Source organism: Oncorhynchus nerka, linkage group LG13 (genome assembly GCF_034236695.1).
Source record: "Oncorhynchus nerka isolate Pitt River linkage group LG13, Oner_Uvic_2.0, whole genome shotgun sequence".
Classification (NCBI taxonomy): Eukaryota; Metazoa; Chordata; class Actinopteri; order Salmoniformes; family Salmonidae; genus Oncorhynchus; species Oncorhynchus nerka.
This window is the reverse complement of record NC_088408.1, coordinates 26797982-26817057: the sequence shown is the minus strand read 5'-3', so window position 1 is coordinate 26817057 and position 19076 is coordinate 26797982. Positions and strand designations below refer to the sequence as shown.

Sequence of the window (19076 nt, the reverse complement as noted above, 5' to 3'; positions counted from 1 at the left end):
ATGGCCTGCTACAACACTGCTGCAGATGCTATACCATCCAGCTACAACGCTGCTGCAGATGCTATACCATCCAGCTACAACGCTGCTGCAGATGCTATACCATCCAGCTACAACGCTGCTGCAGATGCTATACCATCCAGCTACAACGCTGCTGCAGATGCTATACCATCCAGCTACAACGCTGCTGCAGATGCTATACCTTCCTGCTACAACGCTGCTGCAGATGCTACAACGCTGCTGCAGATGCTATACCTTCCAGCTACAACGCTGCTGCAGATGCTATACCTTCCTGCTACAACGCTGCTGCAGATGCTACAACGCTGCTGCAGATGCTATACCTTCCAGCTACAACGCTGCTGCAGATGCTATACCTTCCTGCTACAACGCTGCTGCAGATGCTACAACGCTGCTGCAGATGCTATACCTTCCAGCTACAACGCTGCTGCAGATGCTATACCTTCCAGCTACAACGCTGCTGCAGATGCTATACCTTCCAGCTACAACGCTGCTGCAGATGCTATACCTTCCTGCTACAACGCTGCTGCAGATGCTACAACGCTGCTGCAGATGCTATACCTTCCAGCTACAACGCTGCTGCAGATGCTATACCTTCCTGCTACAACGCTGCTGCAGATGCTACAACGCTTCTGCAGATGCTATACCTTCCAGCTACAACGCTGCTGCAGATGTTATACCTTCCAGCTACAACGCTGCTGCGGATGCTATACCTTCCTGCTACAACGCTGCTGCAGATGCTACAACGCTGCTGCAGATGCTATACCTTCCAGCTACAACGCTGCTGCAGATGCTATACCTTCCAGCTACAACGCTGCTGCAGATGCTATACCTTCCAGCTACAACGCTGCTGCAGATGCTATACCTTCCTGCTACAACGCTGCTGCAGATGCTACAACGCTGCTGCAGATGCTATACCTTCCAGCTACAACGCTGCTGCAGATGCTATACCTTCCTGCTACAACGCTGCTGCAGATGCTACAACGCTTCTGCAGATGCTATACCTTCCAGCTACAACGCTGCTGCAGATGTTATACCTTCCAGCTACAACGCTGCTGCGGATGCTATACCTTCCAGCTACAACGCTGCTGCGGATGCTATACCTTCCTGCTACAACGCTGCTGCGGATGCTATACCTTCCAGCTACAACGCTGCTGCGGATGCTATACCTTCCAGCTACAACGCTGCTGCGGATGCTATACCTTCCAGCTACAACGCTGCTGCGGATGCTATACCTTCCAGCTACAACGCTGCTGCGGATGCTATACCTTCCAGCTACAACGCTGCTGCGGATGCTACAACGCTGCTGCGGATGCTATACCTTCCAGCTACAACGCTGCTGCGGATGCTATACCTTCCAGCTACAACGCTGCTGCGGATGCTATACCTTCCAGCTACAACGCTGCTGCGGATGCTATACCTTCCAGCTACAACGCTGCTGCGGATGCTATACCTTCCAGCGTCTTCTTCAAAGGGTCAGACCAAATGTCTAACCTCAACTTATTTGTTTCAGCTTACCCTTATGAAGTGTTCCACTACTCATCTGAAATTGGGGATTTGGACAAAACGTTTTTCAAAGGGTGGTATCATTTATTCATTTATTTTCCTGTGAAGGACCGTCCGCTTGTGCTGTTTGTCAAAGAAGAAACAGATCTACTTGACTCTGATATTATCAATGAAGCAGGCAGTGATGGTGTGATATTGTTCAGTATCTACCTGCCACCAGACTTTCCCCCTGTCCTGCAGCCACTAACCATGGAGTTCTTTGGGCTCTTCAAGGCTGAGTTTTTCAGTGATGCTTGTGACATCCCCCTCTTTATAGGGACTTTGTCCTTAGGCACATAGTTGCCACAGTGTTGAAGCAGACATAGGATGCTTTTGAAACTGAGAGGACTGTGAAGGATGGGTTCGGGAGGACAGGTATCTTTCTATTTGACCACCATGTCATGGCTTGGTCCGTTTGGTGTGGGAGGGAAAAGATGAGGCCCGAGTTTGGTTCTGCTGGACCCTGTGATGATGGGCCAAAGGAAAAACGACCCGAACTTGTGACAGACAAGTGTGACAGACAGTTCTTATGACAATAAGAAGGCATTAAAGGCAAGTTCTCTATATAACAATTACTTTGCGTCTCGGAATATCCCGTGATTAATTTACACAAAATTAATATAACGTCATGTCACCATTGTATTGGTACATGTTGATCTTATGATTTACAGGTGGAATCTGACGCCAAACCAGTGTTGCCTGGGTCGTTTCTGCCAGTTTCTCTGCCATCAGAGTCTGTTAAGAAAGGAGATATTAGATGTGGTGGTTAAAAAATAGGAGGAAATTAAGGAGGAGTTGAATGTTGTCAGACATATCTTCAATAGACCCAAATATTTTGAAAAATGCCAATAATCAACATTAGATGATTATCAAAGAAAAACTGTCATGCTCCACTTTTCATTCTGTATACCCACCCTGATCACAAGAGCCAGCTATAGTTCACTTTTCATTCTGTATACCCACCCTGATCACAAGAGCCAGCTATAGTTCAATTGAAGTGCGTTTGGCATTTCTATTATGTTAGCAGTTTGTAATTAGAAGTTTTACTTTGAAGCCTTCATCATTTTTCTGTTCTGATGACTTCATTGCAGTATTTCCCAAGAGATCACAGCCATGACTCCATTGAGAGATGGTATGAGACTTCGGGCCCTGACGATATATCGGAAGCGTCCCAGGAGATAACAGAGGATTCTTCAGACTTATCAGACGGCCCTGATGAATTGTTTGACATCAAACAGATTTAGAATCCGTTGACGAAGAAGAAGAAGAGGTACTTATCATTTGGCCTGATATGGAACAGAATTCCAAGACCAACATCAGAATCTATTGTGAAACAGGGGGAGAATGTAGCCTCTGTTCGTTCATACACGTGTTTATCTCTGTTTTGTTGCAGTTACCTGAAACTTCACAAGCTGTGAGAGGAAAAGCATCTTCAAAGTCACTGCTGCCAGAGAAACAGTCACCTCATTGTGAAACATTTTTAATTGCACTATTGGGCCTAATCTAAGTGTCTAACCACAGAAACACCGGTTAGAATGGTCTCATTTGAATTTTTAGCTCATCTATGCCTTTACTACGGAGATTTAAGTTGTGCTTCAAATATAGTTTTTTCATGCTGACAAGAAGTGAGTAAACAATAGATACAGGGCTTGACATTATGGCTTGTCCGCTTCTCCGGGGGCAATTTTTTTTTAAACTGTCGGACAACCAGAATATGGATTTCAGATGTCCGAATGGACAAGTTTAAAAAAATCACAATATCAAACCTTCTTAATGCTTTTAATTCTGAACAGAATTGGAAAAGGCAGCACACATCAGGGCAGTGCATTTTTTTTGTGTTTTTTCCCCCACCTTTATTTATTTATTTAACAAGGTAGGCCAGTTGAGAACAAGTTCTCATTGACAACTGCGACCTGGCCAAGATAAAGCAAAGCAGGGCGACAAAAACAACAACACAGAGTTACACATAAACAAACGTACAGTCAATAACACAAAAGAAAAGAAAAATAGAAAAATCTATATACAGTGTGTGCAAATGTAGAAGAGTAGGGAGATAGGCAATAAATAGGCACTAGAGGTGAAAATAATTACAATTTAGCATTAATACTGGAGTGATAGATGATGATGTGCAAGTAGAGATATTGGGGTGCAAAAGAGCAATAGGGTAAGTAATAATATGGGGATTAGGTAGTCGGGTGTGCTATTTACAGATTGGCTGTGTACATGTACAGTGATCGGTAAACTGCTCTGACATTCTTACTAAATTGCTTATATTCCTATTTGCTATAGCCTATTTAAATAAATATGTTATATTTACACAAGGCAAGAGAAGGATGTAGATACTAAGAGTCTCACCAAAGCAGCGCAGAATATCCGGTCAGAAAATATATATATATATTTTTCGCTCTCTAGAATGTTGGATGATCTGGGCCAAAATCTATTTTTATAGCGGACACTCTGGTGTTTTATTGTTATAGAAGCCCACATTTGATATTTTCTCTCCATTTTATATGAATATGACTTGGCCTCTTAAGCCACTCTTTCAGTTTAAGGCATGCTAGACTTTTCCTGCCGCGCTAGTTCATGATCAAACAAGTTTGAAGTTGTTTTTGAATAACCCTAAAACATGGGAGCCCTAAGGTAATAATGAACGGGATATAAGAAACAACAGCAAGTTATAGAAATCAAATGAGACATTTTTACAAACCGTATAGTTGAGCAAAGCATTATAACACAAATGATGCATGCATGCGAGGCCGGGAAAGAAATCCTCCTTTTGCCACCGAGCAAAAGCCTAATCCTACTAATTAAAATATCATAAAATCATTAAGACAATTAAAATGATGAGTATTTTCCAAACTATTCTAATACAGACAACCCATAACACACACAACCAGCGAGGCTCGTTGACTGTGACTCACTCATTCCATCTGCGACCTCTTCAGCACACACACACAGATAGCTAATGCAACCTGGTCTCAGAGCATTTCGTATCATTCTGTGCGTAAATCCGAAACATTTGATTTAGTGTGATATGTTTCATATGGTATGTATTAACTTGTGATTACAATTCGTATGATATGTTACGAATAGAAATTCGTACATTATGTTACATTCGTATACATTTAGCTAAATTTGTGAAACGTAGGACATGTTACGAATTCCAGTTTATTGTTGCTTTGGTTAATTAAAGGGTTAAGGTTAGGGGAAGGGTTAGCTAACATGCTAAATAGTTGCAAAGTAGTTTAAAAGTATTTGTATAGTTGCAAAGTTGCTAATTAGCTTAAACGTTAAAGTTGCCCATGATGAGATTCAAACACACAACCTCACGACAATTTCATAAATGTGTCAAGTGCAGCGTCTGGTTGCTCTTCATTACACACCACAGACCAACACATATTCTTTACATCTACAACATAGGAATCATTACAAAACTTGTATGACCTCTTAAACACTATATTAGGCCCAGCCTTTGGAACTTTGGTTTTCATAGACTATATTGTGATCACTACATCCGATGGATTTGGATGCTGCTTTAACGTAGATTTCTGCAGCGTTAGTAAAGATGTGATCAATACATGTTGATGATTTAATTCCTGTGCTGTTTGTACACTGAAAACCTGAACCAGGTTGCAGGTACTAGTTACAGTTTGAAGATGTAAGCCAGTCAATATGTAAATCACCCAGATAATATAACTCTGTTGATATCAGATACCTTATCAAGCCTTTCACATATGTTATCCAGATACTGACTGTTAGCACTTGGTGGTCTATAGCAGCTTCCCACCAGAATGGGCTTTAGGCGAGGCAGATGAACCTGTAGCCATATTACTTCAACAGTATTTAACATGAGATCCTCTCTAAGCTTTACAGAAATGTGGTTGTGAATATAAACGGCCACAGCTCCAACTTTGGCATTTCCGTATTTTCTGTAACTCTTATAACCATGTATTGCTACCACTGTACCATCTAAGTGAGTTTCAGAGATTGTCCGAATATGAATGTCACCTGTTACTAGCAAATGATTGATTTCATGAACCTTGTTCCTTCAGCTACATATGTTAACGTGGGCTATTTGTTGCACTTTTCTTGGATGCTTGATTGTTTTATTGCTTTACTGGGAAGCTTAGCAGAGGCAGACATACTCAGGTTATTTGTATTAGTGCAGGGTGAGCTGGACACAGTGGACTTCCAACTAGGGCACACCGCCTCAGTGCTAACAGTATCACTCTGGTTCATAAGCACATGATTACTGCATACATAAGCTGTGGGATCAGCAGAGGCATTCAGGGAAATAAATTAGGTTACTTACATTGCGTCTTCCAACGCACCTGGGATAATGTACATTTGCTGAAGCATTATGACAACTAGTCTCGAAGCCAGTTACAGAGGGCTAAAAGTCTGCTGAACCATTCAATGCCTCGATGTAGGCAGCGAGACAGATATTATGGGCCGTTTGTTGGTGTCAAGTAGTGGCCCAATCAGTTCTTTAAAATCCATTTTCAGCTGTTCTGAGCTGCCCTTCATAATGTCATTGAATCCCACAGGAACTATGATAGACTCCATTTCCTGACGCTGGTTTAAAGTGTTTGCGAGCTGCTTATTGATGTTCTGTACTCGTGCTCCTGGATAGCACAAAGTGTTTGCTCCAGGGACTGAGACATTGAACTGCCCAATACAATGGCTGGAGAAGGGAATGGTGAAATCTGCACATTCCCACCCATCACACAATTCGTTGAGTATTTCACGAGCCCACGAGAGGCAGGATAGCATACGTAACATGTAACATCTTTTAGTACAGAAATAAAATAAAATTGGGATGGCCCGCAAGAGGCAATAATATCATCAATGGGTAAGCACAGAAAATGATTTCCGATCCCTCCTATGTACTTCACTAATGTTCAGTCACCCTTTTGGCCGTTGGAATTACAAACCTTTTGTTTCTTTGGGACAAGTAACTTCAGCTTTTGTCCTACTTGTCCGATGGACAAGTGGCTAAAAACGTTAATGTCAAGCTCTTGACATATCACTGTGTCAGTCAGAATACAGTGCCCATCCCATCTAACATTTTCCCCCTCGTAATCTCAAATAAGGGGACTTTGTCTTTGTCCCATCCTAGGCCAGAGCCAGATGTGCTTTGTAGGAATTAGGATTAGGCCTGTGATTTAGAAACTATGTTACAATTGATGAATTTGCAATCTAATTTGATTGAATTATGTAATTTGATCATCAGACTTGGTGGATGAGTCTGGTGACAGCTCTGACCACGAGCCATTGGTTAAGATGATCAGGAAGCCTCCAACAGACTGCCAGCTGAGCGAGAGAGTGAAGGCACTGCTGAAATACACAGACATGGCGGATGTGACAATGAAGCAAATCTACAATAGAGTAAGAGGACATATATCCAACGTTATTAACATTTCCAGATCTAACTTAAAATCACATGCTGCACACCAGATTATGTAATCCTTCTCTCCGGATGATGTTATCAAAAACACTTAACTTCTATCATTTTTTACTCCAAAACAGAAATCTGCTGTTGGGGTGGTGCTGGAGATATGTTAATGTTGGGGTGGTGCTAGATATGATATGTTAATGTTGGGGTGGTGCTGGAGATGATGAATTTGATGTTGAAAAAGGGTGGAATTGTCCTTAAAATATTTTTGTGTAATCATTATCTTCCATTGTGTGATCTCTCTTAGGTGTTTGAGAGGTGCCCCCGGTATGACCTGTCTAACAAGAAGGACATCATCAAGCAGACAGTGAAAGAGGGGATTTCTTTACAACCCAGGGTTTTAATCAAGCCATATTCATAGCTTTGACAGATAACATTATAATCAATGATCTCAGGAAAACATAGTTGATATCGTGACAAAGACTCTGGGATTCCTGTATATGCTTTTCCAGGACGTTTCATTTATATTTTTAAGTTCAGACTGTTTAAATACTATACAATTTCATGCAACTTATTTGTTTTACTTGCCTAAGTTTTGTAAATAAAGTATTTATTGTACTGTACTGATTTGGTTTATGGTGCTCCTCTCTACGGTACAGTGTACACACATTGCATTATTTATAAGCACTACCCAAATAAGATTTTGAGAAATCCCCACAGAGTGAATTTTCATTGTGATCCACAGAATGTTAGAGATGTTTACTAATCAACTGTAAACAACACCTTTCAATTTGGATTTGTTGTGGATACCTACAGCAGATGAGACAAGGCAATTAGCTTGCCCAGCAGCCCTGCCCTCAGGCCCCACTGCTTGGAGTAATGCTCCTTTGCTCTCCCTTCATCTCCCCCTCCTCCCATAACAAGATGACTCATTCTCTTCATGTCGTCAGACGCCATGTTCCCAATGTAAGAGCAGACTGACTCACTCTTCATTTGCATATGATAATACAAATCTTTAATGCTTAACTCATGTCCTCTTGACTAGGACGAAAGGCGGTTTCACCAAAAGAGCTGGCAGTACCTCTGGAGCACTTTCTGGCATGGCAAGCAGAGGTGGTATGCCTACTATAAAATGCATCGAATGTTGTCACCACCAGCTAATTCATAAGGAACAGGGAAGGCTGTCCATGATATCAGTGCATAACTACCATGAATGAGACAGAATGTCCATATAGGGTTTTCTAATTGTGTGTACTTTTCATATACATAGCCTTTGATTAAAATAGCCTCTAGCCTATAGATTCTCATTGACAGGAAATTCCTAAAGTTCCCAACAACTTTTTAAAGTTTTGACTTCATGCGAACTTGCACTCGAACGGTTTTGTTGAAATGTTAGGTTTGCCAACAGCGTTTCATTGATTTCATTGACTGCTGAGTTTTCAGTTGACTGACGGAGGGAGGCTACATTTCAGTAGTCACTGCAGCGGTCGCGTGCATAATGACTTCACAGCGGGGATTTGTTCCTTTTGATTTCATCCTGTTACAATGTATCTGGTAGACCTACCGGTAGCGGTAAGTGGGGAAGCCAGAAAAAAAGCCATGTGACAACTTACGTGTTGTGATAGTTGCATTGTTTGCTCTATTACCTGTTAGTTCAAATGCCTTGCGACCGTGATATATAGGCCTAAGGCTGAGACGATAAGGAGACACAGTGGCATAATAAATTCAACCACACCTTTATTTCATCACAAAACTAGAGAGCAACCTCTGTCCAGTGAAGTCCACAAAGCATATCGCATGTAACAAACAGTTACATCACCTACAGCATGGTCAAGTAAGTTAATGTTTCTGACATTCTCCCAACTACTAAATTACTATTGATTGAGAACCACAGAGTTACCGCAAGTCACAAAGAAACAGGAGCTGCCTCCACTATTCCAGCACCATTTCAACTTCAACATTTCAACATCATCAAATCACCAATGTTTAGTCTAATACAGTGACAACTAAAAGATACCGAAAACTATTTAGTCTAATCGACGTAAGCTACGCTGATCAAAAATAAGAATACAACATGCAACAATTTCAAAGATTTTACTGGTTCATATAGGGAAATCGGTCAAAATTAATAAATTAGGCACTAATCTACGGATTTCACATGACTGGGCATACAGATACTTTTATAAAAAAATAAGTAAGTATCTGGTGTGATCACCATTTGTCTCATGCAGCTCGGCATCTTCACATAGAGTTTTTTTTGGGGGGGCACTCTGTCCACAACGCCATCAGCAAACCGCTCACCCACTTGACACCATACACCATGCCTGCCATCTGCCTGCTACAGTTGATCCTGGGATTCATCCATGAAGAGCACACTTCACCAGTGTGCCAGTGGCCATTGAAGGTGAGCATTTGCCTACTGAAGTTGGTTACGAAGTGGAACTGCAGTCAGGTCAAGACCCTGGTGAGGATGACGAGCATGCAGATGAGCTACTTGAGACGGTTTGTGACAGTTTGTGCAGAAATGATTCAGTTGTGCAAACCCACAGCTGTCCCGGGGGCTGGTCTCAGATGATCCCGCAGGTGAAGAAGCCGGATGTGGAGGTCCTGGGCTGGCGTGGTTACACCTGGTCTACGGTTATGAGAACGGTTGGATGTACTGCCAAATTCTCTAAAAACTGTTGGAAGTGACTTATGGTAGAGAAATGAACATTCAATTATCTGGCAACAGCTCTGGTGGACATGCAGTCAGCATGCCAATTGTACGTTCCTTCATAATTTGAGACATCTGTTGCATTGTGTTGTGTGATCATGTTGTTTAATCAGCTTCTTGAAATGTCACTCCTGTCAGGTGGATGGATTATCTTGACCAAAGAGAAATGCTCACTAACAGGGAGATAAACATATTTGAGTGCAACATTTGAAATAAATAATATTTGTGTACATATGGAACATTTCTGGGATCTTTTATTTCAGCTCATGAAAAATGGGACCAACACTTTACATGTTGTGTTTATATTTCTTTTCAGTGTAAATATGTGGCTGTCCATGATTATGATTTCTCTGCGTGTGTGTGTGTGTGTGTGTGTGTGTGTGTGTGCGTTCGTTCGTGCAAATAGAAAAAAACATGTTGACTCACTCTACTTGTAGAGAAACTTCAATGCCATCCTCCTATTTTTCATGTTGACGAAACGGTCTATGACTCATACAGTACAAGTTGAGTCAGCTAGTTAACATCAGCCTTCTACATTTTGCTACATATTGAACTACCATCCTACCAGGCCAGGGGCACAATGGTTGGACCAGAATAGCCATTATAATCATTGGCCAGTACGGAGAATGTAGTGAAACTACAAGTCCAAATCCATATTTCCATCCATGGCTAATTTAGGAAATATCCTATTTTAGCTAGATAGCTATCCACCGGAGGACAACAATACAACAAGGTGCAACAATTCAAGTTGTTTCTGTCAGTGATGTTTGGCTCTTGATGTGATTGGGGTAAAGCCAAATCCAATCTGTCTTCCCTTGACACTATTTTGGTGTGCCAGGACTGTTTATAGAGTTGAGCTCACTCATTTTAGCTCAATGCTGACTGGCTATTATTTTATACTTTTTTATGAAGTGAGGCCAAATGCTCGCTGGCTTCCCTTGCATTCAATACCATACTTATTTTGACCAGACAACATCAGATATACATGTATGGCCTACACATGCAGAGACAGATGCTTTCTCTGGTGAGATACATTCAGCCTCTTGCGAATTGAAGGGAAATTATGAAACACAGTGAGACGAAAGATATGATTTTAAATTGTTTAAATTTTTATTCGTCATTTTTGGGTGGAAGCATGGCTTTCCTTGGCATCCATGAATACACGTCACTGCAGCCTACATAGGGACACAGCGGTAAGGGTGGTCGACTTCGAAGCGGTGGTTAGATCTAACAACTCCTTGTTTGTGCAGCTAGCACAGTACGTGTTCCGTCTGGCAATGATGCTTGAGCAACAGGCCGTCACTTGGGCATTTATTATTCTGGAGATGGAACTAAAGTACCCATAAAAGGCCTATTTGGTTCAGCAGTTAACCAGCTCCAATATCTTGTATTGCAACGGAGCTGTTCATTGTAGCCAGTGCTGAAACATTCGTATTTTTGCATATTTAGGCCAGAAGTGTTTTACAGTGTGATATAAATAAAGTAATGTTGGATCTTTGATTGAAATTCAAATAAACCTCTTAAATACATTACATTTTGTAAATCCCAATTCACTCTATATGACAAGCTACATAAACTCTTCATTATAGTTCTGATGGGCCATCAATCTCGTTGCAGTAACTTTGATGGATGGGTGTAGACCACCCTTTTCAAGACAGTTCCAGCTGTCACCAATGACGTCAGGCCGAACATGAAGGGTTGTCCTCTCAAAAGGTGAAAGATTGATTGATAGGTCTTCACTTCACACGGAAACATAGATCGGCAACATTTGACTCGGTTTGAGATATGAGATCACACCATTTGTCACAATGTCCGGTCATGATAGTGACATCAATATTGTAGAGGGATAAAACACTACCAAGGCTTGGCAATAACATTCAGTTGTGCATTCCCTGATGAAGGCACTCTTAGCTATTATCCATGGACATAATTTGCACCTTGCAGAGACCGCATATAGCCCAAGCTATAGCAGGAGAATATTTAGGGAGACCCTTCTAAATAATAGGATCTGTATCTAGGCTACGTCCGACTTATATCTCAAATTAACTCTACGATAAACACTGAGGTCCCCCGAAGCACCTACTGCCGACGTCTCCCTACCCCTCAAAATGTCACTGTTAGTCTGGATCAATATCAGCTTCACGATCCTGGGGCAGCAGCAGTTGCAGTTTCATAGTCTAGTCTCCATAAATGTTTATTTGTGTTGTGGAGCGCCGGACGGACTTGACTCACACCTCAACCCTATAATGTAAAGAGGAGGCTGCGGTCATGCCCCAGGGTCCGGGTCGCATCTGTCTAGGGTCTGCGTGGGATGCTCACGCGGGTTGCAGACTGATGTACTGATGTAGCCTAAAAATATAAATATTAAAAGTTACTTCGTAAACTTGGTCGAGACAAACCACAGACCCAGAGTACTTATCAATAAGGACTAGCAAGCAAAGAACTATCTGTCTGTAGTCTATTTGATGTTTAGGCGTAAGGCCTACTTTTTCAGTAAAAACTGGTTTAATTCGACCTCACACATTTTCATGACATTCATAGGCTCGGCCTACGTATGCTGCGTTTACGCAGGCAACACAGATCTGATTTTTTGCCCAATTATAGGCAAAATATCAGATCTGATAGGTCAAAAGACTAATGGCAAACATAGCAAACATAGACTAGTGGCAAACATATCAGAATTAGCCTGCCTGTGTAAATGAAGCCTTGAACACCTGCAATGTCAGATAGTGAGACCTATCATGATTTTTGATCATGTTGGCCTACATGCTGGTCGAAGCTATAACCACAAGAGGGCGAAATTGTTTCATAAACTATTCTTTGCTCAGACAAGTTGCACTACAAAGTTACTAGACCTACAGTGCCTTCAGAAAGTGCATGACTTGACTTTTTCCACATTTTGTTGTTACAGTCTGAATTTAAAATGGATTATATAGATTTTTCTTGTCACTTGCTCTACACAATACCACATAATTAGTTATTTTTTGACAAATTCATTAAAAATGAAAAGCTAAAATGTCTTGAGTCAATAACTATTGAGCCCTTTTGTTATGGCAAGCCTAAATAAGTTCAGGAGTAAAAATGTGCTTAATTAGTCAAATAATACATATCATGGCCTCACTGTTTACAATAATAGTGTTTAACATGATTTTTGAATAACTACCTCATCTCTCTACACCACTCATACAATTATCTGTAAGGTCCCTCAGATGAGCAGTGAATTTTCATTCATTACACTTTGGATGGTGCATCAATACACCCAGTCACTACAAATATACTGGCGTCCTTCCATGGAGAGGAAGGAAACCACTCAGGGATTTCACCATGAGGCCAATAGTGACTTTAAAACAGTCACAGAGTGTAATGGCTGTGATAGGAGAAAACTGAGGATGGATCAACAACATTGTAGTTATTCCACAATACTAACCTAAAAGACAGGGTGAAAAGATGGAAGCTTGTATATAATACAAATATTCCAAAACATGCATCCTGTTTGCAACAAGGCACTAAAGTAATACTGCAAAAGAATTTGGCAAAGCAACTCACTTTTTGTCCTGAATACAAAGTTTTATGTTTGGGGCAAATCCAATCCAACACATTACTGAGTAGAATGCTCCATGTTTTCAAGCCTAGTGGTAGCTGCATCATGTTATGGGTGTGCTTGTAATCGTTAAGGACTGGGTAGTTTTTAATAATAAACGGAATGAGCTGAGCCCAAGCAATACCCTAGAGGAAAACCTGGTCCAGTCTGCTTTCCACCAGACACTAGGAGATGAACTCTACCTACATGTAAATTGTTCTTAAAACTTCTTAAATCATTGTTGGTTAAGGGCTTGTAAGTAAGCATTTCACTGTAAGGTGTTGTATTCATGTTTTATTCGGTGCATGTGACAAATAAAATTGGATTTGATTTGAATTCACCTTTCAGCAGGACAATAACCCAAAACACAATGCCAAATCTACACTGGAGTTGCTTACAAAGAAGACAGTGAATGTTCCTGAGTGACAAAGTTACATATTTCACTTAAATCTACTTTACTATGGCAAGACCTGAAAATGGTTGTCTAGCAATGATCAACAACTAATTTGATAGAGCTTGAAGAATTTTGAAAAGAATAATGGACAAATGTTGCACAATGAAGGTGTGGAAAGCTCTTAGAGATTTACCCAGAAAGACTCACAGCTGCAATCGCTACAAAAGATTATTCTACAATGTATTAACTCAGGGGTGAGAATACTTACGTAAATTTGATATTTCTGTTTTTCATTTTCAATACATTTCAAACCTTTTTTTAAGTATGTTTTCACTTTGTCATTATGGGGCATTGTGTCTAGATGGATTAGAAAAAAATAGCACAACAAAATGTGGAATAAATCAAGGGGTATGAATACTTTCTGAAAGCACTATAAGAACGTTTAAAAAGATATTCGGCAAACACCAGAGGGCAGTCTGTTGCTTTAAAAAAGAAGGTTGGTTGGAGTCACTGTCCTTGGTGCTGAAGCTGTCCAACGCATGATGCTGTGTGCCACTTATTTGAATTTGTGGATACGTTTATTAATTCATTATTTTTTACCATTGACGCAGGCTATATTTTCCCTTCAAGTCTATGTGAATTTATTTCTGATTGAGGGGGGTTGCAATAGGCCTACATTGCTCTCTGGCTCAACATACAGTACCAGTCAAAGGTTTGGACACACCTACTCATTCACGGGTTTTTCTTTATTTTCACTATTTTCTACATTGGAGAATAATAGTGAAGACATCAAAACTATAAAACAACACATATGGAATCATGAAACAAAAAACATGTTAAACAAATCAAAATATATTTTATATTAGAGATTCTTAAAAGTAGCCACCCCCTTGACGACAGCTTTGCACTCTTGGCATTCTCTCAACCAACTTCATGAGGAATACTTTTCCAACTATCTTGAAGGAGTTCCCACATATGTTGAGCACTTGGTGGCTACTTTTCCTTCACTCTGAGGTCCAACCCAATCTCAATTGGGTCGTAGTCGGGTGAATGTGGAGGTCGGGTCATCTGATGCAGCACTCCATCACTTTCCTTCTTTGTCAAATAGCCCTTACACAGCCTGGAGGTGTGTTTTGGGTCATTGTACTGTTGAAAAACAGTGCAGAATAGATGGGATAGCGTATCGCTGCAGAATGCTGTGGAGCCATGCTGGTTAAGTGTGCCTTGAATTCTAAATAAATCACAGACAGTGTCACCAGCAAAGCACCTTCACACCATCACACCTCCTCCTCCATGCTTCATGGTGAGAACCACACATGCGGAGATCATCCATTCACCTACTCTGTGTCTCACAAAGACATGGAGGTTGGAACCAAAAATCTAAATTTAGACTCTTCAGACCAAAGGACAGATTTTCACCGGTCTAATGTCCATTGCTTGTGTTTCTTGGCCCAAGCAAGTCTCTTCTTATTATTGGTGTCTTTTAGTAGTGGTTTCTTTGCAACAATTTGACCATGAAGGCCTGATTTACACAGTCTCCTCTGAACAGCTGATGTTGAGATGTGTCTGTTACTTGAATTCTGTGACGCATTTATTTGGGCTTCAATCTGAGGTGAAATTAACTCTAATGAACTTATCCTCTGCAGCAGAGGTAACTCTGGGTCTTCCTTTCCTGTGGCGGTCTTCATGAGACCCAGTTTCATCATAGCGCTTGATGGTTTTTGTGACTGCCCTTGAAGAAACTTTCAAACTTCTTAACATTTCCGGATTGATTGACCTTCATGTCTTAAAGTAATGATGGACTGTTGTTTTTCTTTGCTCATTTGAGCTGTTCTTGCCATAAAATGGACTTGGTCCTTTACCAAATAGGGCTATCTTCTGTGTACCACCCCTACCTTGTCACAACACAACTGATTGTCTCAAATGCATTAAGGAAAGCAATTCCACATATGAACTTTTAACAAGGGCGGACCTGTTAATTGAAATCCATTCCAGGTGACTACCTCATGAAGCCCATTGAGAGAATGCCAAGAGTGTGTAAAGCTGTCATCAAGGCAAAGGGTGGCTACTTTGAAGAAATCTCAAATCTCAAATATATTTTGATATATTGGTTACTACATGATTCTACACGTGTTATTTCATAGTTGTGATGTCTTCACTATTATTCTACAATGTAGAAAATAGTAAAAATAAAGAAAAACATTGGAATGAGTAGGTATGCCCAAACTTTTGACTGGTACTGTATGGAACTCATGTTGTCTTGACTGTTAGGCATATTTGGATATGGTTGAGTGGGGCAGTCAGTGACTTATAATGTTATTCTAGTGCGTTTTCACACGGTTCTGTCTGGCCTACAGTCACGCTTGTCATTGTGCTCAGGTAACATCTGCTATAGCCTTCAGTATCTTAAATTCCATTCAGTGGTGGAAAAAGTACCCAATTGTCATTCTTGAGTAAAAGTAAAGATAACTTAATAGAAAATGACTCAAGTAAAAGTGAATGTCACCCAGTAAATTACTACTTGATTAGAAGTCTAAAGGTATTTGGTTTTAAATATACTTAAGTATTGAAGGTATAAGAATAAATAATTTCAAATTCCTTATATTAAGCAAACTAGACAGCACCATTTTAAAAACATTTTTACGGATACCCAGGGGCACACTCCAACACTCAGATATAATTTACAAACGAAGCATTTGTGTTTAGTGAGTCTACCAGATCAGAGGCGGTGGGGATGGCCAGGGATGATCTCTTGATAAGTGCATGAATTGGACCATTTGTGTGCCCTGCTAAGCATTACAAACGTAACGAGTACTTTTGGGTGTCATGGAAAATGTATGGAGTAAAAAGTACATTATTTTCATTATGCGTGTTGTGGGGTAAAAGTAAAAGTTGTCAAAAATATAAATAGTGAAGTATAGATACCCCAAAAAACGACAAGTAGTACTTTACAGTATATTTTACTTAAGTACTTTACATCACTGATCCCATTGACTGTTCTCGGTAGGCTATCAAATAGGGTTTTGACTATATACCGCTACGACCAGAAGTGACTTTTTCATAGCAGATTAGGAAAATTAACGTAGTAGGATAGGAAAATTAGGTTCAGGTTAGGAAAAGGGTACGGGTTAGCTAAAATGCTCTCCTAACCTGCAACGAAAATTAACTTCCGTTCGTTGCTAATCACAATCACCAAATAGGTAGGCAGGCTACTACAGTGTGTCAACCATTCCTATTAAGTGTTCTCGCTCTCTCTTTCTCTCTCTCAGACACGCACATAATTATGCGCGGTCTCCATATCCACACTCCACGGGGTGCGTGTCAGAGACACGAGACATGTCCTCGTATGCGCTCCGGTTGTTTACCGATTAAATGCCTTCTGCTACTGGCTCCCCGCGTGCCCACGGAACACGCCCCTCTCTAGCTTCGTGGAGTCCTTGTTAGTTCTAATTGTTTTTCCAAACGCTGTTTGATATTATGTACAGTTCTTCCTCTGCTGTCGCCCAAACCCATTTGGGCACAGAAATGACCCAACTCTAAACCAAGCACACCTCCAAAAATTGCAGAACTTTCGCATTTGCAAAATACCAGTTGACTTTTACCAATTAACTAAATCTAGCTCTTCTGCCACCAGCTACCCGTTAAGGTCTTCAACTTCAAATATAGGCGGGAAGCCAAGATTTTTCGAACCTTGAGGTGCTTCCTTAAAAGGGTACTACTTCGATTTAAGTCAGACTGCAACCAGCAGGCATTTCTGGCATCCATCCAGTGCCCTCCGCTTTTAAAGGTCAGACAGTGTGGATGAAAATGTACAATGTATAGCCTATAGGTGGATTATCTAGGGTGGACCACGATGATGGTCACTGAACCCTTAATATAAAACATTACATTTGTTTGATGATTCCTCCATTACCTGGAAAAAAATGGGGGTATTCTCACACTGAATGTGCTTTTGCTGTGAGACGGGTCCCGTTGTGGCATTGGGTAATGGCAGGGTCACAATTCTGTAGATAAACACCATTTATCTTACCCGTCTAAGCGGCTCGCGCACCGCTCAACTCTCCATTGCGGCACCACTGTTTGAAGCTGATTAACCCTCGTGTGAAGAATGATACCATTGTCTATTGTATAAGAATAAGTGACCTGTAGTGGGGGTTTAAACGTTCAGCGTTTTGCCCTATTAAGGCTGCAGCTTTTATGACCCGGTTTATGAAATGTGGTGAGAAACTGTCAGAGCGAGAGAAGAAGAAGAGGAGGGGTGGGGGGCTCTCGTGCTCTCACTGGAGGAGCGTGAAAAAAACGTCCGTTCGAGCGATACAAACTCAACTATCAAAGCCAAGGACCGCGCTGCACAGAAGACCGAGCAAGACACGCGATATGTCTCGCGGATTCAGGTACGTCCCAAGTTTTTCTACCAAATTAATTTATGAAAGAAGAGATGTACAGGTTAGGGCAGGTGTCGGTTTTGATATGCTCGTGACAAGGACAGCTAAGTGTAAAGACTATGTATCGGCTTCTCTCCTGTTCGATAATGCAATATCATTGAATGTTTGGAATCAGGCCACTGAGGTTTGTGAGCAATGAATTCGGACAGATGAGGGTGAAAAATATTGCATGCTGCGCGTTGGATCGTACAGAGCATGATATATGGCTTATATGCCTAGAGAGACAGCATGGAAATCTGATCTGTATGTTCAAATATAATTTCACACCACTCAGTGCAACGATGTTCCATGTCATCAGACTGGGTATCAAGGATTTGTTCAGTAGTGTCCAATGAAGGGAATATAAATGGACATGGATTGGTTTAGGAACTCAATTAGATACTTTCTAAACCGTGGAAATACCAGCACATAGCTTCACTAGGCAGTAGCCTACATCAGCAGCACCTGTACGACGCCGTTTCTCAATTATCGTATGACTTCGTTAGTGCGCTGTCCAATGTGCTGAAATTGCGTTCCGGGCAACTCGGTTTCTCAATGGACCGTACGATTGCCATATGCTCTTATGGGGAAATTGGGGGAAACGATGATAAACTGTCTCAAATTTTAAGTATGCTATAATTTATGTTACCTGTCTGAGACAATCGAACGACTAAAACAAATTGACTTCAGTGTTATTCTCAATAAACTTGTAATGATAATTGCCCCCGTGGGATAAATAAAGTATATTGAATTTAGTCGAATTCTTATTTTATGTTCTGCAGTTCTTGTTTGCAAATGGATACTGAATTAGCCTTATTTCTAGTAGGCATGTTGTGTTTGGGCTATGAACCTAGTCAATTTAATAAGAATATGCTCGTGTTTATTGCGAGGGCCACCATTATTTACAAACCCATGTAATATAGAGACTATATGATAACTGTAAGACGTTGCATATCTGTTGCTGCCTTCACAATCTTGCTTGATCTTTTATGATCTCTCTCCAGGTCTGT

General features: G+C 40.9%; 1 protein-coding gene across 1 annotated transcript; it reads left to right on the top strand.

The window, feature by feature from the left end:
- LOC115139273 (uncharacterized) lies at nt 1-7578 on the top strand. Its single transcript, XM_065026965.1, has 3 exons — nt 1-2830; nt 2954-6948; nt 7263-7578. Exon 1 carries the CDS (start codon nt 1-3, stop codon nt 1858-1860), a length of 1860 nt encoding a protein of 619 aa, XP_064883037.1. The 3' UTR covers nt 1861-2830; nt 2954-6948; nt 7263-7578.
- Nucleotides 7579-19076: the final 11498 nt, after the last annotated feature.